At 27.3% G+C, this 23820-nt stretch overlaps 1 protein-coding gene and 1 long non-coding RNA gene across 4 annotated transcripts in view; one reads left to right on the top strand and one right to left on the bottom strand.

The window, feature by feature from the left end:
* The first annotated feature begins 4363 nt into the window (after positions 1-4363).
* On the top strand, positions 4364-22981 carry LOC110282837 (uncharacterized). 3 transcript variants are annotated; one of them, XR_015434728.1, is made up of 3 exons: positions 4364-4524; positions 5960-7875; positions 8831-22981. It is a non-coding gene; the product is annotated as an uncharacterized LOC110282837 (long non-coding RNA). The 3 variants fall into 3 exon arrangements; XR_015434729.1 differs by having other exon boundaries at positions 4364-4745; positions 5960-7725; XR_015434727.1 differs by having other exon boundaries at positions 4364-4745.
* Loxl2 (Lysyl oxidase-like 2) overlaps positions 20920-23820 on the bottom strand; it is a 22543-nt gene continuing 19642 nt past the window's right edge. The window contains exons 6-7 of the mRNA XM_016050664.5: positions 23241-23493; positions 20920-21104 (exon numbers count right to left, since the gene is read on the bottom strand). Of these exons, the coding sequence (XP_015906150.2) occupies positions 20982-21104; positions 23241-23493 (376 nt within the window). The 3' untranslated portion in view covers positions 20920-20981. The remainder of the gene's footprint in view (positions 21105-23240; positions 23494-23820) is intronic.

Raw genomic sequence — 23820 nt, 5'->3', positions numbered from 1 at the left:
GAGCTCCAACCTCTCTCCAGATCAACTGACGTTGAGAATCGCTTGAAGCACTAAAACGACTCTCATCTGGGAAGAGGACGCGACTCCATTGATGAGGTGTCCAGGTTTCGTGTTCTCTGCACCACTCTAAACGGTGCCGCCGATGGCTAACTTTTAAAGGTATGCAGCGTTCAGGACGTCTAGCAAATAAGCCACCTTTGTGGAGGCGTCTGGCCACTGTAAATCTTGATACTTGTCGTCCTGTGGCTGTGCACAGTTGCTGAGATATGGCGCTAGCTGACTGAAAACGGTTTCTTTTCGCCTGGAGGACAGTGTAACAGTCATCTCTTGGTGTTGTTTTCCTTGGACGGCCACCACCAACCTTCCGAACAGCTGTACCAGTAGTTTTAAAGGCATTCCAAGCACGAGAAACAACACTTTTGTTGATCCCGAACTCTTCGGCGACACTGGTCACACTACGCCCTTCCTCAAGCTTCCCAATCATTCTTCCTCGAGTAAAGTCGTCTAAATGATTTCTTGAAGACATGTTTCACAAAACAAATCACTTGCACTAGCAGCGAATGTCTTTAACTACGGTGCTCTTCATCCTTTTATCACAGCTTTGACCAGCGCGCGCCGACCCACAAGGTTTACGTACACTTACATCACCTACGATGTTTTATTTCTAAAATTTGCATACAAATCATCTTTCTACTGAATTACGTGCATATTATAATGCAATTTCATGGCTATCTTATACTTTGTTGGGGAGCTGTGGCCGAAAAACCACTTGTTGATCAAGTTTTGCACACCAGTGTATTATTTGAGAATAAAGTTTTCAAACGAAGAACATATCATTTTGGAATTCTCGCGATTTATAAAGCAGGTAATTGCTATGATTTGTATAATAAAAAATTTTACTTGTAAATTTTTTTTTCTTGTTTGATGATTATTTTCTATAGAATGATTTTCTACTTCTGATTAAGAATTAAAAAAAACATATATGTTTTTTATTTTAATTTTTATTTAATGAATAATGATTTTCATTGAAACTTAAAATTTTTTGATAAAAATTATGGTCAAAAAACTTTTTTTTGCAAAATTAACTGATGTAAAATTATGGACTTATGTATACTTCTTGCATAGTTTAATGTTTGAAGTAATGTGATTCTTAAAACTATGGAATGTAAAGTTTTATTAGGCCTTTCATGCTTTATCATTAAATTTAGTAAAACGATTTCGCAGGCATTAGGTTTTAACTCTATTAAGAAGATACATATTTTTTTTCTATTTATTTACAATTATTTTTCCGATGTGTTCTGGATGTTCCTTCTCTAAAAAAAAAAAAAAAAAAAAAAAAAAATAAGAGATGCCATTTTGTTTTCGCTTGCGTAAGAAATAATATCAAACAATTTTCTTTTTTAAATTTAATAAGCCATAATAAAGAAAGAAGGTTACACACTACATTAAAGACGCCTCCAGAGCAAAGAATGACTGTTCATGTAGAAATCGCAGTTATTCGTCTTATGCAACAACGCCCCCTAGTTCGTTGTGATCCCGAATTATTTTTCACTAGTTATGCAGATTATTTGAATGAATCTTAGCTTCTTAAGCTTAACATGTTTTTAATTTTTATTTATTTTTATTATTATTACTATAATTGCACTCGTATAAATCTTAAAGTGTTTAAGTACGTAATAGGAATTAACTCTTATCACACGTCGTAATGAAAAAATAAATAATTAGATAAATAAAAAGCTTGATTATTCATATAAGGATAGTATTTTCCGAAAATTGTAAAGGAGTTTTGTTGTTTTTATTCTTAAAAAGATGAGTCGTGATGGCTTAGTAGTAAAAGCACTGAACTGACATTGTGAAGAACTGGTTCTATTCCCATTGGTGGCTTGAATCCCGTTCGATGGGTACCAGCTTGCCTTGTAAGTAAAGGCGGTCTGTGCAAAGTGCTGACCACTTTGTCACAATCATGCCATTGGTCACGAAATTGTAGAGCTTTAAACTCCACGGTCACCCCTGGCCTATAACAAGCTTTTGCTGGAATACAATTATTTTTTGTTGAAAAGATAGAGGTTCACAACTAAGAAATTTAATTTTTTCGATCGTTTTTTATTGATCGTTTTCATTGAATATTAATGACATTAGTGAACATTTAATCCTAGCTTTTCTCGAACTTTCAGTTGCAGGTTTTCCTTAATGAAAAAATCCTACGTTTTCTCCACGTTTTTCAATCGTAATAACAGGGAAATTACGGAATTTCAGTACGAATGCGGATGTGTATAAGTAATATGCAATTGCCAATACAAACTTATGGGAAGTGAATTTTCCTCAATAAAATATTGAAGCAAATATCTCCTATTCATTAGTTCCTGACCTCTCTAATGCCTCTTATTTCTTCAATGAACGGTCCACCTTACAATTAAAAGCGTGATTTTGGGGAAATTTTTGCCTTTACGTTGTAAGAAAAATCAGTAAAAATTATCGAATTTTTTGCAATTTTGTTGATTTTTAATCTAGATTATTCTAGTTTCTATTATGCGACTTCCAACAAGGTTGCGTTAAACGCTTAACGCTACATTTTTATTGGCCGAGAAATCACGTGGTAGGATCCAGTTTTCCCTCATTCATTTCCATATTGTTTTGGTTCTCACTAGCATAAAAAATAATAAAAGTCATAAAAGTATTGTTTTTCTATAAATATTTTTTTAGTTTTTTTTGATACACACATAATTTAATAGGGTAGTATTTTTTATTTTCAAACTTAGTGGATAACAACTGTAAAAAATGAGCGAAAACAATCCCACGGACAATGAGACGGATTTAAGGTTATGTCAAGTTACGTCTCTTGTGAATATCAATTGATTGTTTCTCTTCTGAAATTACATTATGACGCATTCACATACATTATTAATACAAATATATTTTCCAGGGCGAGACGATGAGGCAACCACAAGCACTTCCACTGGTTCAAGAGGTTCGCGAGGGGAAAATGCACAATATTACCGTGATTACAGAGCACGGAAGCGAGTGGAGCAGGAAAAAGAGTCGTTGAATAGAACTAGTGATTCTTCTACGACTGCTGATTCTTCTACAATTAACGTCGCAGGTTGCGAAGTTTAACTTCTTCCGCGCGGAGGAATTCCACACACTATTTTTAATTTTTTAAGAATGCTCTGAAAAAAAGTTGTAGTGGCAATGTGTATTGAATAAATAAAATAAAAACACGAATAAAACAAAGAATTTAAAATTTTTATTTTATAATAATTTTATTTCTAATCGCAGCAATTCAGAATAGATTTAACGGTTAAAATGATATTTTTCCCTTTCTTAAATCAAACGCAATGAAATTATCTGAAAATAATAAAAATTTGGGGACGTACCCTGAAAACTGCAAGTGATAAGGATAAATTAGCGTTTATCACCAAGTTACCATTCAGGAGTTAATTTGATTGAAGTTAGCAAACATTTAACATAAAATGCAAATCCGTTGAAAGGACAAATGCGCAATAGTTTTTGAATGAATATTTCAATTATAGACTAAGTAAAGGATAAAGTTTTTCTAGATGTTTTTTTTTTTTCAGTTATAGTTTAAGTAAATGTATAGTTAAGTAAATGTATTATTAATATTGTTTCCTTCGGTATAATTTGAAACTTACTTTTAAACTTATTTAAAAATGGGTTGAGTTATTGACATTTTCTGGAAAACATTTTGAGTTCATAGAAATTGAACAACTTATATATTTATTATGATCATAAATTTTTATATGCATTTAAAAAATAAATAAAATGAGTAACATTATTCAGTCTATGAATTTTTATTCCGCAATTCAACTGTTAGATATCAGAAAACTATAAGTTAAAAATTCAACTCTATTTTTCAGATTTTTTTATATTAAAGGTTTTCAAAAATATAATATATAATGTAATATATAGTATAAATAAAATAAATATATTTTCTAAGTTGAATTTTTAAAGTCAAATATAGTGATTTTTTTTGATAATGCAAGACTTTTTTTAAAAAAATATATGAATATAAGAAAATTATGGTATGGGTGGTAGTTTATGAGTGGTATATGTTTATGTTTCCCCTTTTTTCAAGTAAATCAATAAATGTTGAAATGAAAAAATAAAAATAACCATTTTTACGAAATAAGTCCTTGATCTGAATAAAATTTTCCAATTATGAAGAATAACAAGTAAACTGTTTGAGCTATTGACTTTTTATACAGTTTCAGGAAAAGTTTGAAGAATTGACTTTTTTCACAGTTTTATCAAATCAGTACTAGATGGCGCATTTACAGAAAACAGCTAACTTGAACTGCTAGAAAGTTAGAGCAAAGCGAAAATAATTTCATGAAACAAATTTATGATTCAGAGAAAGATAATGTATAAAAATATTTTCGTCGCCTTTTTCTAATTTTTATTATAATAATATTGATAAAGTTCTTATTACTCTAAATTTTGGAGCCATAAGGATATATAAATGTGACTGAATTAAAAGAACTCTTGTGCTGAAAGTTTTTAAGGCTGGTTAAACCATTTTTATCATTTTTTCAGTCAATATATCGTAAATCGATATCGTATTTCTTTCTTTCCTTTACTGATAAGCCTCACATGAAGAATTTGTTAGCATTGTTGGCTGTTAATAAGTTAATATTTATGTAAATTTTTTAAGTCAGACTAAACTGAATTGCTATTTGCATGGGACTTGCTGTTCTAAATTTTTGATTTACCACAATTTCTTAAAAATGGTGTTTGTTATTGATATGTTTTGTTAATTTGTGAAATCTTAGTGTTTGTTATCGGAAAATTTCCTTTTTAAATTTAAATTTAAAATGGTTATAAGAGAATTTCAATCTATGAATTTAATATTTTATGAATTAGAATAGAATGTAATTTTAAACTGTTTGGTTATTTTTCTTAATTTTTATTTACCAAAATTATTGTACACCAAAGCAAATGTTACGTACGGTTACCGAATTTTGGCCTAGTTTAGTCTAATTACATATAAAAAAGTGCATCTTTAAGTAAAAAATTATAATGAATAATTCTGGGGAAAAACCTCTTATTCTGTCAAAAAGGCATTTGTATTCAATTGGACCTCTCATTAATGAAATTTGTTTTAATAATCAAGATGTGTAAAACGTTTTTCACAACTTTTACCTTAATTTCTGATTAAAAATATTATCCCTTTCAGTTCTGAAAAATTTCAAAAATTATTAATTATTCTATCTTAGAAAATTACATTTTATAAGGATTTTATATACATGGTCTAATTTATTTCTGATGCTTAATAAATATTTGTTATTATACTTCACAGGCGAAATATTTTTTATATTGTAAACATTAAATATTTTGTGTTCTGTTCATCTAGTCTGTTTTTTTTTCTTCCTTTTTTATGACTTTTGTTTTACTCTTAAGTTTCTATATGCCAGTCTTATTTTGTATGATAAAAGCACCTAATAGTGAATTAATGAAGTCTAGGTACTGTTGTTATAAATAAAATTAAAGCTCAATTTAGTTCCAGTTATTTCTACTTGAGCAAGCTATTTGACAGTGGACTATCTAATTTTTTTTTAACAATTTCTAATTTTTTTATATTTAGGTTTCATATTTATCTGCAATCACTATTTTTGTTAGTTGCATAATTTTTTTTACATTATTATTCAGTTTATATATAAATATTTTATTATAAATGTGTTAAAATATAAAATACAGTAAACCCTCGATTATTCACGGGTGGATATTCCCTTCTTTCGGTTTTTCTTTTCTTTGGACACAGGATTCTTTGCGGATCATCCACACTTTCGCAATGATAAACAACATAGTATTTATTGAAAATAAATAAATTCATAGAATAGAAACTATTTTAAGAGTTTTTAGAACAATATACTTGCAAATATTGATATTCATGTCCCAAATGTTGACAATTATCAAATAATCCGCCTAAATTTTACCATTGCAGCTTCAAGTGTGATACCTAACTAAAAAAAAAAAACATCATTGAAAGGGTGAAATTGGTGAAGCATTTATAAAGAGCAAGACAACATGAATCTTGATTTACAGCTGTGGAACAACAAATGTTAAATGAAGTCTGTCTTTGAATAGATTCCTTACCCATCAAAGCAGTTTCTTCTCCTGAATTGTATTGTTACTATTTAAAGCAATGATATTGATAGCAAGTAAAGAAATGTAATTTTTTCCATCTTGCCTTCATATGATGAATGGGAATGAATTATGCTTAGTCATTTATTTAGTCAACATGTAACACATTCATGGAATTCCTATCAGTTATAAAATTGATAACTAACAAATGAGAGTGGTCTCCACATAACAGTTATACCACTGAAACAAAAAAAAAAAAATGAAGCAGTGCTTTAACTAATTCATGGGCCCTATGCATGATTTCAGAATCATTGTCGGTTGTTTATTTTTAGTTTTGTTACTGTTTTTAAAAATTTAATAAGAACTAATTCATGTGTTATGAACATTGTTTTGTGCTCACTTTTTTCAATAGTGTATGAACTCCGGTTGGAGAGCCTCTTGCCTCTTCAACTCCAAGAAACAAAGAAAATTGACAGGCTTTTTCATACAGAAATAAAAGAAAAATGTATACGAAGAAAATGTGAAGATAATTGCTAATAATAGTCATTAAAATTTCTAATTTATATTAAAAACATTGATGTGTGTTTTTTAAGCGTTTTGGGGATTATCTACGAATTTACTAATTCGTGCTTCATGAGCCACTGAATTCCGCAGATAATTGGGAGTTAACTGTACTTTATTTCTTCATTAAAGTATTTTTCTGAAAATTATTTCAAAAAATTGGAAATGTTTGGCTAGAATTTTATTTCAGAATTATGATATTTTTTAATAGTGCTACAATATAATTCTAGTATATTTGTTTTGGGTATTTATTTGTGTTCCAAGATATTTGTTTGTGGAGAATCTAGTTACTTATTCTATTGTTTTTTTTTTTCATTCAAGTTTCGCTATAGTTAGTTATCTGCATAATTTTAATTATTTTTTTAATATTATTACTCAATGTCTATGTAAATGTTTTTTTTTAAAAAAATACAATTTTAATATATAGTATTCTAGTTCCTTGTAAAAGAGTATTTTTCTAAAAGTAATTTAAAGAAATAAAATTAGTCAACAAGAGCTTCATTTTATTCTTAGGGCATCTTTTTTCTTTAAGTATTGGTGATTGTCTAACAGTTATTTAGCTTTATAGCTATCTTATTTATCAGTGTCTTATTTAAAAAAATTCCTTAAAAGCTATTTTAATAAAAACATTGTTCATTAAATTAACTCTTTTAATTAATTTTTAACCTGTATTTGGTAAAGATTATTTATGTAAAGTTTTATTTTTTATTTATAAACAGGAAATATTTCATGCCAAGATATTTAGGTTGAATCAACATAAATATTTTTTTTAACAAAATTTAAATAAGTTTAGTTTTTATTTATCATTGGAAGTACAATATCATTTTAGTTGGTTAATTATTTTGATATCTATTAGAACACTTCAGCTGTTTAGATTATAAGAAAGAGTTAGTTTTTATTCGAAACTTTTATTTTTATGTAATAAACAATGTTAAAATAGGAAAATCTTTAAATAGAAATCTGTGCTTTTTCAGGTGTGGAATGATCTAAGGCCCAAATATTTCTGTTGATGAGTTCTACTGCTGTTTTCTTCCTTTTCTTCAAATTAGTTGTTACTTTTACCTTGTGGAATAATATTTTTAATTCACATGTGTTTCAACCTGTATAATTTTAAATTCTATTATGTATTCTGTGTAAAACATATTGAACTAGTTGAATTACTGTTGGAATGTAAATCTTGGTTTCAACAAAAATAGTATACCTAACACAAACAAGGTGCTGCTATGATTATTTTATTTATTTGGATTTATTGGATTAATAATAGGTTAAATTTGAGGAAGATCATTTTCAATTATCAATTTATTCTAATTCCAAAATATTATTTAAAATATCTTATTGAGTTTAATATTATTATGAGCATTTGCATTATGATATAAGTTTGAAGAATTATAATCCAAAACATCCAATTACCATTTAATGCCTTTTGCTTAGAATGCTTTTAACTGGAAATTTTCCTAATTGTATCTGAAACTTAGAACATGCTACTATTTACCATCTTTAATAATGTATTATGTAATATTGTATTTTACAGTCATGATGAGGAAATACAAGTAACATTTCAGTTAATTAAAAAAATTTTGCTTCTAAATTTGTACAACACTTGTAAACTATTTACAAAGTGTATTTTTCCTACTATGAGAAATTATGTTACATTAGCAGAATAAGTTTATAATTTATAAAGTGCAACTAATTATAGCACTAAAATCATAAAGATTGAGGCTTTTTAAAAAAAAAAAATCAATTCTTCCACTAAACTTTAGCAACTTTGTTGACTCATCTGTAAATAGAATTTGTTATTTTATTGTTGTATATTATTTTGTTTCAAAGAAATAAAAATTTATTTAAGTAACATTGTACTATTAGCCTTTTTCATGCTGTATTAAATTGTAGCTGCCAATGTGTACAATTGGGGAAAGATTTTACTTAGTGGCAGTATTCTAGTATTACTTAAAGTATTAGGAATTTTCAAAAAATTAAATTACACTTGAAAGTATAATTGTTTTCTAACTTATATTTTTTTTACTTATGCTAACGATTCGAGATTCAAATTGAGATTTAAGCATTGAAATATTAATGTTACTACCACAGAGAAAAATGTGATTATAGCTAAAGTATGCTTACAATTTTTCTTTATTGTAATATTGTTATTAACTTTCTTTTTTCGTTTTAGATATGTGCTTTGGCTCTATTTTTTTCAATGTGAAAAATAGTAAGATACAAAAGCGAAAAGGTACCTCTTTTCCAGCATATGACCTAGTCATTCCCAAGAGGAGTGGGAAAAGCCTGATCTGGCAACATTTCGGGCAACCAGCTGACATGAAGGGAAATGTTGTCAGCAATGATTTTACAATTTGTATCCATTGTGGTGGTCATCTTGCAGCCAAAGGAGGATCCACATCAAACATGATAAGTCATTTGAAATTGCACCATCCTCAAAAATTCATTGATTTAAAAACTGGGTGTAATTCTTCAGGAAATATGTTCATTTCATCTGATACGGAAACAACTAACCAAACAATGTGTTGAAAGCTTGATTTAATGAAACAATGTATTATAAAATACCAAAGATTTTATTTTAAGTTATCTAAGTTTGTGTAATTTTTTTAAAAATTTAATAATTTGTTTCTAATTTCAAATCAAAAGCAAAACTTCTTTCTCATGTAATTTGATTTACTGAATGAATTTGAATATATTTAAGTAATTTTTTAAAAATCCTTAAAGACAAAATAAATAGAGTAAAAATAGTTTAAAGTTAAATTTTTTTTTGTGCGGTGTACATTTTATATTTTTTATTAAAATCATTTTGGAATTTTTCGATTAATTTGAAATAGAACATTTTTTTCCTCTTGGAATTAAGTGTACAAATGAGTATAAGTATTTATAACTTTACTTTAAATATTGAGGCAAATATACTTAGAAAGACATGTTGCAAGTTTTAGATTGTAAGTTTATTATTATTATTTTTTTTTCTGTACATATCCTTTCTATAAAAGTTTGTTTTATATTTGTTTATTTTATTTTAATTTTTTTTTCATGAAAATGTTTTAGGAGATAAAACATTTAATCATTGTTTATTATAAAAGTCCATTAATTTAATCTAAAGCTATTTAATTTACTTGATTTTTCACTCTAATTCAATTTATACAAAACTATTATTTTTCCACAATTTTTGCACATATGAAAAATTTAAAATATCTAAGAGCTCTTGTTAAAATGTAAGTGCAATACATTTTCATCATGATTTTATATTCAAATCAAAATTTATAGCAGTTTGATTTTCATAGCTTTTAAGTTTTGTATTTGTGTAATTTTATCTAGTGCTAAAGGAACCTTTTATTGTTGTAAAAATTGTGTGAATATTCATTCTTGTAAATATTTATTCTTATAAATATTCATACTATGTTGCATGAAAAAAAAAATTAAAATTTTGATATAGATATTTGTATTGCATTTTAACTATTTATATTAGTATTTTTTAGAAAATAATCTGTATCAAAACTTCATGCAAACATTCCACAATTTTTTTTTTATAACACTATACTCTCTACACACAATTTTAGCATTGAGTGGCATAGAGAAACAATGTATTTAATCATAGAGTAGACCGGTCTCAATTATGAATAGTAAAAGTGTTACTTTTTGGACAGATTTTGATCTGGTAGCAATGATAGACTATCTTATATTTCCTTTTCATTTGACTCTCTCTTTGGACAACAAGAATTTTTTTTATTTACATAATACTTTTTAATGCCACTGAGTTCCATTTTGTAATGTTTTTAAAAATCAACAATTTGGTTCAACCATTCCTCTATTACTTAAGCTCTAAAGGGAGATATTATATAGAGTATCACCAGGCAATTTCATAATTGTCCTGATATTCCTGATTTTTGTGTGTGTTCAGAAAATCTTATTTTCTAAGAATACCAAGTGCAGATTTTCATATATATTTGCAACCTGTCTACTTTATAATTTAATAAAAATTTTGGCATTAAATTAAAAATAATCCGAAAATATTTGAAATTTAAATTTTCTGCTCTTTGTTACACAGTATATCCTGTACAAGGTTATTGTATAATTATCTACCTAACTGTACAATATAATGTAATTTTTATTAATAATTGCAACTTATTTTTAACTTTGTTTAGCATTGTTATGCTGATTTGACTCCAATTATCTGAGTATATTATGATAATATTGTTACAAGTTCTTTTCTAGATGATCTAATATCTATGTAATAAGATAATTGATAATTTTGTTAAAAATTTCTTTAGAAAAAAATATAAGTAGTTCAGAAATGCTTATTCATTGACAAGAAAAACAACATTGTTTACATTAATGCAATATATTTTACTGAGAGTTTCTCATCAATTAAATCTAAAGTCTTAGTTGCTGTTTTTTACATTGAAATTCCATCACCCACTTGAAGTATTTACCTGATAAATGGTTTATCTTCATCTGGTAAATACAGTCCTATGATTCCGGGGTCCATCTAAATCTTTCTATTTGTTTGCTTCTTTCTTCGTGACATAATATTATGTTGTTCTTAGTTTTAACCGTATTAATTTCCTTATCTTGAACGTGTAATTTGGTTAAAATTTGGAATATTAGATTCACTTTCCTTTCTGTGCCTTTAACTTTATATTCTATTCATTCCTCAAGAGGATTGCCATCTTTAGATCAGTACACTTTTAGATGTCCTAGAGATTTAAATTTTTATTTGTTTACTGATTTTTTTTAAAACTTGTATCAGACACGATTTCTAACAATGTTTGATTTTGTTACTTTGTGTATGTTAATATCTTTAGCTATTGTGTGTCTAAGATGTAGTAAATAGCTGCTTCTGACCCTGTGCTGTAAAACGTTATTATATTTAATTCAGTTCATAGCTTCACATCATTCACTTTTTGCATTCCCAAAGTGGAATAATTAGAGTTTAATCATATTTAAAAAATTTAATTGTGTTTAATAACAGTGTTTTAATTAATTTTATTTATGAATAAAATTCATACAGGTTGGTAGTCTAAGAAATTTTATGATAAACTTTCAGAGATATAGGACACATCATAAGGATTGTCAATTGTAGCAACCAATGGCTCAAAATGCCATTGTACATCTCTAAGTGTAGCTCTGCTTTTCGCTACTGTATTGCTACTGAGTATCTTACAGTACAGTGTGGGTTCGCTAGCTGTCCTCCATCTTGATTTTCATAGTTTTTAATTTTTTTGTTAATCAATTTTTAAAATTTTAATTTTAAATCATATTATACAACAGGTTTACAACAGGTATAATATGATTTAATATGTAAGATATGTATTATATATGATATGTAAGTTCTTTTATGTGTTAATGATTTTTTCAGTGTTTTATACTGTTATCAATTTTTGAGTCATAATAGTTTCACATTTAAAGATTTATTGCTTTGTAATAAATATTGTAATCAAGTGAAATTTGTCAAAGTTTCATTCAAATCTTTGAATATTGTATTTTATTTTTATTCAAAAAATTTTTGTCTAGAATTATTCTACACCTTTAATGGTACTGTGTTATTTGTTTTATTTGGATATAAATTTAAATGTTTGCTAAAAAATAAATTGCTGCATGTAGGAAGTTTTTTAAAAAATTTTATTTTATTTATTTAAAAAAAAGTTGTAATAAGCCTCAGTAATAAATATCATATTTCATCATAAAAGAAATCTTAAAAAAATATCTTTTTTCTTGTTTCCTTTCATTATTTTGAAATTTTTGATGTTACTTTTTATGTACAGAGTATAATGATATTTCTGAATTATTTTTATTTTGAAATATATAAATACTCAAAAGTGACACAATTTATTGTTAATCATTTGCTGAGTTGTAGCTTTTAAACAATCTTATATATATCAATATGCTGCCAAGTTTGAAGAAAAATTGATTTATTTGATATGTTTCTTCTTTTATTAATATTTTGGTTATGTTTTTCAGAAATGTGGGGCATGATTTATAAAGGAAGAATTAAAGCCCAGAAAAGAAGAACTACAGCTTTTTGCCCAGTTTATGAAAAACTTGTCCCCAAAAGGAATGCCAAGAGTCTTATTTGGCAATATTTTGGACAACCTGCAGATAAAGGTGGAAATGTGCTTTGCCATGACATCACTATTTGTTATCATTGTAAAGCCCAAGTGTCAACTAAAGGGGGTTGTACTTCAAATATGATGAGTCATTTGAAATTACACCACCCTCGGGAATTTATTGATTTCAGAAATGGATTCAACTCAAATGAAAATGTGTTTATTTTATCTGATATTTACGATAATGCACAGCAAGAAACATATTAAAACACTTTGGCTCAATTGTATTTGGTGCTTTAAAGTTTGTTAAGAATTATTACATATGTATTTATTTATCTTAAGTGTATAATGTTAAATTTTCTTTACTTGTTCTGTTATTTATTACTCTCAGACAAACTGATTTATACAATTTGCATGTTCTTTCCTTATTGCTATTTATTCTATTAACCCTTTCGCGACAGGAAGCACAAATGCGAGCTTATCGCTGAGGCCGGCAGTCTCTCTCACGAGTGTCTGTCCTGGGCCGGAGGGTTTTTTGCTGTTAAGCCTAAATCCATGAAATTACCGAAATATCAACGTGTTGTTTAATGATATTCAGTAGAGTTTTTAAATGACATATGCTTTATATATATTTCTATAGATACTTTATTTAGTGAAGTTATTTCTTGTTTAAATATATATGTTACACATTTTATTTTCATTATGTACTTACCATTTAATAACTTTTAACATTATATATCTGAAAACTAAATATATGACTTAAAATTCTTTTTTCGTATGAAAAATTTGAAAACACTAACATTGCACTAAAAACTGGACAGCAAATTGAAATACCCAACTCTATAGCGAAAAAAACCCAACCTCCCCTGCTTACTGTAAATAAATACCTCGTGCAAATTTAAAGAACCGTCACAAAACATTTCTTTTTCCTCCATTCCTTCCCCCTAAATACCACATTATGTGAGTCATAATACTCTCATTTTGAGTTGAAGATCAAAGAAGATCTACATGTGTCTGAAACCATATGGACATACAATGCCATCTTCTGGCAGAAATTTTATTTTTTGAAACGTTCCAGGACACTGGCACAAATGATTGACGGCCAGGAGTGAATGGGAAAACGCTCTGGCACACCGGTGTGTCGGCCGGGAAGTGAGTGTGTTTTTTGCTGGATATGTGACAGTCGGCGCAAAAGGGTTAAGGAAGATTGCTTTCGGCAAGTTTCTAATGCCTTCCCACAAATCTTGTAATTTCCCTTAATAATTGGATTATAAATTAGATGAGTTGATACTTTCAAACTTTATCTAATCAGCATAATTTAATGCCTTATATATTGACAGTTATACTTCTATTGTGCATATTTTGTATCACTTTTCCTTAATATCCCTTTTTCTTCACTATTTATTAATCATGCTTATTGCTTTTACAGTTATAGATACACATTAATAATGTATATTAAAACTATGACTGTGTCAAATTAAAATTATAAAGTAAAGGATAAAATTCAAATCATTAGGCAAATTTAAAAGCTGAGAATTTAAATTTAACTATACAACTACCTATTTATTAAGCACATTGTGTATAATATTTAAAAACTTAGTCTAATTAAAATATATGTATTAATATAAAATGCTAAAAACTATTTGTTTTTGCATTCAAACAGAAATATATTTAAAACTATAAGGGATAAAAGATAATGATCGATAAAATTTTTATATTTTACTCTTATTCTGGAACAACCATAAATTTAATTTTTAAAGTTTGGCTAGTTTTATAGTTTTATCCTCATTGTTGTCTTCTTAAAACCTATTTTAAATTTATTTTCTGTTATGAACATTTATGCAGATGATTATCATTGTGGAAATTATGTTACACTATCGTGGATATTGTGTAGAATGAATTCCAATTGGCCCGTTTTCAATTGTTTTATATGCATATCTATTATTGAAAAATATTTTGGTATTTAATTTCCACAGCAATTTTAACACTTTTAAAATTTATATCAAGAATTTATGCAAAATAAATATTTTGAAAGTGAATTTCCGTGTTTTTTTTATTTTTAAAATCAATGCCAGTTTTTATATTGCTTTCTTAAATGATAATTGATTGCCTCAATTTTCTTGTTAAAACTTTAGTATTTCATTTTACAGTGTGTTTTTAGAATCTTTGTCTAAAAAAAAGTCATCAGAACTTTTAACAGTTGGGGTTGATTGTTAATATTAAAAAGAGAAAAAAATGATATAAAAACTTAGTGAGTCTGCATTTAAATCAAAAGTAAAATATCATGCAAAAAAGGAATTAAAATGTTTATTGGCTTAAACTAATAAGCATTTTTAATTATCTCTTTTCACCTTTTCTGAGTGTTAATTTTGTTTGGCTTCAGTGATGATTTATTAGATTCCAATAATTTTTTTTCATTTAAATATTAATTAACTCTTGATGTATGGGCTCTAATTACTTATTTGACAAGTATACATAAAATATGAATTGATATATTTTAAATAAAACTTATTGGATAAGTCATGTTAATAAATAATTGAAAGAATTTAAAACGTTTTATAAGCAATATTTAATTTGACACTAATGGTAAGAAAATTAAATTTAACCTTAATGTGATTTAGAGAAATAGTTAAAGTATGAAACTGAATTTTTTTCTTCTCTATATCAGAAAATCATCAATGGAGTTATAAATTCAAGAGTAATGATTTATATTTTTTGATTGAAATTATATAATTAGATTCGTATCTTAATATTCTAATGTTTACTTTGTCACTTTAGTTTTGCTAAGTGCTTTATCAAGTTACTTTATAGCAATAAGTATTTAGTATTGTTTGGAGGAACTTTCTGTTTCACTAAAAAAAAGGTAACCAACGAGATTGATGCACTAATATAACTAAATAATAATAATCAAAATTTGCATTATAAGTAAATGTTCTAAATCTGTGTTTTTTATTTCATATTATCTGATTTAAATTTTATTTTCTGTTTAAATTTGTATGTAAGTATATGCATTATACTGTTAAAAACTATTAATTTATTTAAGAGTATTTATTTTCTTACCACAAACTGTGACTTATTTTAAACAATTATTTTTCAGTTTGAAAAGTTAAGTCTACAATATTCAAATAATTTTCTTAGAGCTCAAACTTTTCATATGTCAAGTATTTACTCACTTTAGTCATTTATTATATTTAATCATAAAATTTTGTTTTTATGACAAAAATTCATCTTAATTTACTCATAAAACTAATCCCTATTTAAAATTCAAAATTTGTTTTTATTTATATTCAAAGTTAACCTTTATTTACATAGGAAAATGCATTTTTTGCTTGAACATTTTCATTTATTTAATGCCTGCTTCTTTTCTTTCACAGAAATGTACATAACCTATAAGATATCAAATTGCAAAGTGAATTATCGAAAAGCACTGAGTATTCCAAAATATCATCAAGTGATTCCTAAAAAGACTGGGAAAAGTATTATCTGGCAACACTTTGGCCAGCCTGCTGACCAAGACGGAAATGTTCTAAGCAATCATGTTACAATATGTCATCATTGTGGAGCCCATGTTTCGAGCAAAGGGGGAACCACTACAAACATGATAGGACATTTGAAGTTGTATCATACTCAAGAATTTCTGGACATGAAAGCTGAAAGTAATTCTGGTGAAATTTTATATGTCTCATCCAGTTTTTCTGAAAGTAATGAATAATCAATATGTTTCTATTTATTATTTTGGAAAAAAATTTGCATAGATTAATTACCTGTGATGACAGTGAATAGGTTTAACCCTTTGCGGTCATATTAAATTTATACATGGGGTGTTGTGTTGGTTGGAATTAATTTTTGCTGAATGAACAATAATACATAATATGTAAGATTATGAAGGAAAAAAAAATTTTATTAATTTTTTTTATATGTAACCAGAGATGATTGTGCTCTGGAAAAAATCTGAATTCCCGTATTTTTCCCTAACCTCAATCCGGAAGTTTCCGGAAACCCAAGGTCCAGAAGTTTCAAGAAATCATCGCTCACATATATGTATAGAAATTCTTGTATATTTTATTTCAAAATATTAGAACTAGAATTCATACTTGGCATCTCTTTCATTTGTAAAATATTTTTTTCTGGTAGAATAATAAATGTGATGAGAGATAAAAATAAACTTATAAATAATTATTCATTTAAATTATGCTGCATATAATTTCATTAGAGTTTCCTGTTATGAAAATATCAATGATTTTAATTTATAAAGACATAAATTTTTGCAATGCGTCACTAATGATTTTACTCAAGAAAGTTTCAGGATTTTTTAGTTGAGCTCACAGTCACCCCTGATGTAACACAATAATATGTTTTAATTTTATGTAAAAATTATATTTTATAGTTCTCCATTGTGTGGTATCTTTCAAAGCAGTCTCCAATATGAAGTCCTGGTTTTCGAGAACATGTGTCACAAAAATAATTAGTTTGGCCTCTTCCGCCTTTAATTTTTTCTGTTTGAACATACAGAACAATGCTTACTCTTTACATCTTCACAGTGTCTCAATATATGTAGTTTGCTATTAAGCTGTGGCTAACATCTTTGTGGTTGCTGAGATCAGACATACGAATGGAACAGTAAAAAGCGTTGGTGGCTGAGAGTAGACATACGATCGCAAAGGGTTAAGTTACGGATGTGATTGCAAAAGATAATGTGTGAGTTTTGTATGGCATCAAAGCTAAATGTCTTCTAGTTTGTCATCCTCAGAAAGCCTAAAAAATAAATAATTAAAATGCTGTTTACCCCAGAAGGTTTCCTTTTCTTAATCAAAGGATGATGGCAGAACTCTGGTGTAATAGTTTTTCTATGAATTAACTTCTATTTAATTTCTATGTTTTTTTTAGCTCTTTGTTCCAGAAATCTACAAGAATAAATATGGAAATTCTAGAGGCCGTACATTTACTAGATAAATATAACAGGCTGTTTATATATGTAGGGCAGTGTTTCCCAAACTTATGACTTTTGTGTACCCTTTCTAAATTTTTCGTAACGCTGTGTACCACTAATAAAAAAAGGAATATATTTTTTACTGTTAAAAATCACAACTGGCTGTTGACACCACTAATTATTAACGGTTAACTCTGCATAAAATAGCCAATAGAAATCGTAATTTTTTTGTTTTTTAATAAACACTGATGTAGGGGATCGAGTTTGTGAAATTTCGACTAGGGTAACAAGAAATAAGACACCCCACCACTTGGTTTGAATAAAAAAATTAAAATTAACAGATTGAATATTTTTAGTTTTATATTTTTTCCTTTAAAATAATGATGATTATGTTGTGTGTTTTATTGTTGTGTTTACTAATGCCATTAAAAACCATTAAAAGAATAAACTTTAAATCTAAAATATGATCTATAACATGTTTTGTTTCTAAAATAAACTATTAGCACATGTTTATATAATATAGCATGACAAGGAGGGTAAAGGTATGGGGAATTTGATAGTTTCTTGCAGGTTGGAGAAGGTCAAAAGTCTTGAAAAAAAAAGTATGGATGACCCCATATATAGTCCATATATAGATCCTAATATAGTCAATTACGGAAGGCATTTATGGATGCCCCCTTAATATAGTTCATTTAATTCATAAACAATAAATAGATAGGTTAATTTTAGAGCAGATTACTAGCATGTTGATATTCTGTTAAAAATTGCTATAAAATTATCAATTTAACTGACCCATTTTTGTCATCTCTAACATGCAAAATACAATCATACTAATATTCTTAAATAAATCAATATTGAGCAAGCAAAATATTTGTAGTTGCAATTCTGAAAATATCCTCTAAATACTGATCCATCGAACAGGTTCTGGTTTTTCTATGGACAGAATAGTCTGTTAAAATTGTATTAAATATTATACTTCATGCTTCAAAATTTTTATAAGCATGGCAGCTAATTTACTCTACATCAAGCTTTTTTATTCTCATAATCAAATATTTTTTTGCAACCGAATAAAATTATTCTGAGGGACACAAACGTATCATCAACGACCATTAATAATGTATGATAATATGGTTTTGACTTAATTGTACAACGTTAAAGAGAGCTCTGTTCATTATGTGTCTAGTAAATGTACAGCCAATATTGTAAAGATTGAACAATTATTATGCTATTTTATAAAAAAAAATTTCTTTATTTTTGAATGTATTTCAAAATATTTGTTTTGGTTTTTTGGTATTAAAGTTAGTTAGTTGCCAACTTAACTCAATTAATTTTATTACCAGGACATTTATTTTCATCTATCTGTTTTTAAAGAATATACTAAATGTACTAGAAGTATCTCAAAATCAAAACTTAGCTTCAATTTGAGTTGCTTTTATAAAGTATCTATTGAAGCTTCCATAAATTATGCAACTTTCTTATTCATTTGAAGAAGTATTTAAAATTTTATTTTCAGTATGGAAAAGAAATAAGCATATTAAAATTATTTTTATGGCTAGTTCGTAAAACTAATCCCTTGCTATTGTATGCTTCCATAAAATTGCCTTTATTACTAAAAATACCGTTTTGTATTTAATTGTGGTTCATATTAATGTGAGTTTTCAATTAAGTATGAATGTTAAAATAAGATAAAATAGCAGTGGTTCTTCAGTTAGTTTATCTTAAGTTTAAAATTTTTGATAAATATTTGAAGACCATATGCAGGTGTCTAGGTGTATTAGAAAAAATATAGATGCTGAAAGGGTATCAATAACAAAATCTGTAAGGCACATAATTTTTTTTACATATTTTTAATATCTTATAAATGTAAAATTTTAATTTTGTCGCAAATTAAGACTTAAAGATACAGTAACAATTATATTTGATAGTACAGTAGGGAACCGATTATCCGGAACGATCGGGACCATCGCTATTCCGGATAACTGATTTTTCCGGTTTTCTGAATCGCTACAAAAAGCAGTTTTTTTGTTGTTAAACCCAACTAAAAAAAATTTTTTTTTTTGGAAATAATCTTAAAAAGAAGAAAAAATGATGAAGTAATACACTAATGATTATTTCCAAAATGATGGTAAGGTAAACATCTTTCGAAAAATTAAGAAAAATACTAAAATCTTATGAGGGAAAAAAAATTTTTTTTTTTTAAAAATGGTTGGAAAATTTATCGAATTTAGTTCCAGTTTTCTGATTTCCGGATAACGGGTTCTGTACTGTATATTAAAATAATTATTGAATATTTTTATGTACACAGTAATAAAATTAATTGTAAATTGTGAAGAAAATTTTGTCAAAAGTTATTACAATAACAGGTAAAAATACAGTTTTTACCTTCCATGTCTAAAACCAGCTTTTGAAGCTAAAAATTCAACCCTGGTTTAAAGTAAAAAATTATTGGTTTCATATTTAGTAGATTAAATCCAATTTGGATTTTTTGTTTATTTTTTTAAATTTTTTTTTTAACAATCAATTTGTTGATAACTTAAAATAACACTTCTTAACACCTGTCATAGTCTTGCAAAGAATTGTTTTTTTGTTGGTACACCGAGTAAATGTATGTATTGTGCATTTTCAATTTTCATCTGTTTCAATTTTCATCATTTATCATTTTTTACTTATTCATAAAAAACTAACTTGAAATAGCTATGTTTTGAAATAAATTTATTACTTGCCCCTATCTTATATAAATATATTAAGAGTTTAATTTGCAGTGTAAGAAAATAGTTTATTGAAGTTATTTAGTAGACACATATCATCTTCTAATTATAAGTTTACTATCTTTGCTCTGATTGAACTTTTTTTCTTAAATGAATTGATCACTTTTATTCTTTAATAACTAAATAAAATTTTTTTTCTAATATTGTAAAAATAAGATGTTTAGTTTTGTGCTATATTTAGTAATTTATACACTCTAATAATCATGTTTGTTATCTTTACTCTAGTTTGACTTTTTTTTTCTGTGTGAGGAAATTAGTTTATTTCTTTAATGATAAATTAATTAATTTGCATTTATTATTTTTTAGCTTATCACATGTTTAGTCAGTATTTATTTATGTAATATAGATTTTACACATTTGATATATTGTTTAGGTAAGTTTTTTTTTCTCATCTCATTTCAGTAATATTGATGCTACTTTCATTATAAGTAGTATGTAAGTGTACAGAAAAATTTTGCCACAAACCATTTGTATTAAGCTTAAACTAACATACAATTATTAAAAAAGAAATCAATGAGTTTTATTGAAATTTTTATTAAAATAGTCCTATATGTACATGTATAAGATAAGTTACTCTTACGGTCTCTGCAAAGTACAGTTAACCAGTCTTGCTGAAACTGCTGTATAATATAACGTGCAGACTGCTGCATTATTGTCATAGTTAAGTTCAGCCACTTTGAATTCAGGATTAATAGATACCTAAAAAGAATGAAATGAAATGTTTATGAATTATAATACTTAAAATATAGTAAAATTGCATTCATTATACATTATATTGCATTCATTATACAATAATTTTCATATTAATTGCTGTACCTCAAATTAAATCAATGAGTTAAATAATAAGTCGCAATAAAATATTTTAATAAGTTGTTTTAATATAGAAATTTTTTAGTTATGTGGCAGGTATAATAATTGTCATTAATGAATGTTACTTTAGCCACATGTTATATGAGTGCTTATAATTCTTGCTTGGCTGAAATTTATAGTTCTTTTAGATTTCAGATATTGGGTGAAAAAGATTAACATTATCTGAAAAATGGATGAAGTTCTACTCCACTCTGAAAAAGTAGTTGTTGGACTACATTGTGTCCAAGTTGACACCCGGAGACTTCCTGTTATAAGTAAAATATCTCCTGTAACAATTTTCATCAACAGAATCTTATAATGAAAATTTTGCCTTGGTTAAATTATCTCAAAGTTTTCTACTAATTTGAAGTCACCCCCCTCCCTTATTTAAAAATCAGGCAATTTTGTTTCTTTGAAGATTACAGTTAATTAACCCTAATATTCCAAAATGTTTTGAGAACTGAGTTGGAAAAAAATGTAATCGATTGCAACTATCTGTAATCTATGGATTACAGGTTATTATCTATAACCTCAATAGAAAGAATTACACTGCATTGAATGATTCCATCTGACTTTTATGAAAATGGCCTGCAAAGTAGGACCCCTATTTTCCCTCCTCAATATCACTTATTTAAAATTTTATGGTCATAAATTTTATTTGAAAAAAGGAAAAGAAATATTTATAACATTAATCTTTTTTATGAAGGTTGAGTAGAGTGGGTAAAAAGAAAAAGCATTTCTGAATGCTTTAGTGTCAGAAAGTTGCCTATTGCAATAAATGAAAAAATAACCGAATAAAAAATTAAAAATTTATTAAGTCCTAAAACATGAAGATCCAATCATTAAGTAATGATATTCAGGATTGAGCACTGTTCATACAATAATCACTCATATTCAAGGTTTCTTATTGAGATTATAATGTAATTATGATCACAGATAATCATTGTAATCCATTACTGTAATAGCACCCAACTCAGCTTTTGATTATGTTCTACTCATGTCCCCGCTTTTTTTTGTTACGTTTGTTTCATCCATTTTTCAGATTAAGCCTTTACTTCAATATCTAAATAAAAAAGAGTTATTTAAAATTTATTAAATCAAATCTTTCAAACCTGTTAACATTCAGATGTGACAATAACCCATGGACAAGCATCTAGTTCTCTTTTTTTCAAGAACTATTAGAAGCTGTGATAGAAACATGGATCTATGTCAAACAGACGGCAGCAACACATTTAATATGCACCTTCCTGTCTGTATGAAGATGAAAGTCCCAATTTTTGAGTTTTTGACAAAACATTAAATACCAGAACAAGAAATATTTCAAAATTACTGTGTTTTATATGTTTAGTTGTTGCAAAATTAATACTGACACCTTGCTTAAAGCACTCAACTCTCACAATATGAGGGTCTGAAAAGTTGAGTAGCTAGAGGACGCCTTTTCTCAAGTAGATGAAATATCGTCTCCAGATATTCAGCAGTGTTTAATTGCAGAGAAAGCTGATATATGGCAGCAAATGGAAAGCTCTAATAATCTATAAGACTTTTCCAGGATCGATTTCTATGCAGGGTGCTAGCTTGTCAAATTAGCATTGCAGATGTTAAGGAAATGGAATCTTCAAATATCTGCATAATTCACTCCATTGCCTATGCAAGAATGTATTGCAATTGTTGGTTGCACATTTTAATATTTCATGTTTTTAATAATAAAGATTATGTTTGCAGTATTATTCAAATATATTGTATTTTTCATTTTTACTAGGTAGTTGTAAATAATCCACAGTTTGCTGCTTGCCTCAAACTTAAATTTAATTACCGTCAATGAACTTACTGAGGGGGAGACTTAATTGCTATGCGGACAACAGAATCTATGCTTCCTGTGTAATTGTTACATAAAATACAATGTGACCAAAAACGGACCATTTAGAGTAGACTAATAGTTTAGAAGTTATAAGGGTCACTTATATATCTAAATAAAATGAAAATTACCTTGAAATTATATATTCCTGGTGGTAACTCTGTTATATCAATCCATTGACAGTCAATGTTATGCAGGTATGTATCTGTACACCCAACTGATATGCCTTGGTCACCATAGTTAGCACAAGCATATTTTTTCTCTACTCCTGAAATGCAGTTATTGTCCTCTAAACAGAAACTAGCCTTGTGTCCCTCTGCAACTTTTACACCCTTCATATCTATGATATCAAAGTGTGCAAATACTTCCATGCTATGGTAATGCCTGAAATCAACAATGATATTTGATTAACTATAATAACTTGTAGGGAGCTTTTCTTTCCATAAAGAAAAAAAAATTGATAAGAATTAATTAAATATGTAAAAATAAATTTTTTTTTTTCATTACCTGATGTGTTTTTATGACAGACTATCATTTTCACCAAGCAAAGTGAAGATGAGATAATTTGGATAAAACTAAGATGCAATCAAAATATTCAATATGGAGATTTTATCCTAGTTACAATATTTGCATTTAAAAAAAATTTGGTGTTTTGAGGGATTTTATGAGTAAATGCTATTGATAAAGTATTTTTTCCTCCTAAAAAAGTTG

The sequence above is a fragment of the Parasteatoda tepidariorum genome, chromosome 6 (assembly GCF_982258835.1).
Source record: "Parasteatoda tepidariorum strain Cologne lab strain chromosome 6, Ptep-v5.0, whole genome shotgun sequence".
Taxonomy (NCBI): domain Eukaryota; kingdom Metazoa; phylum Arthropoda; class Arachnida; order Araneae; family Theridiidae; genus Parasteatoda; species Parasteatoda tepidariorum.
Note: the sequence above shows the minus strand (reverse complement) of the source record. Positions and strands in the feature narration are given on the sequence as shown.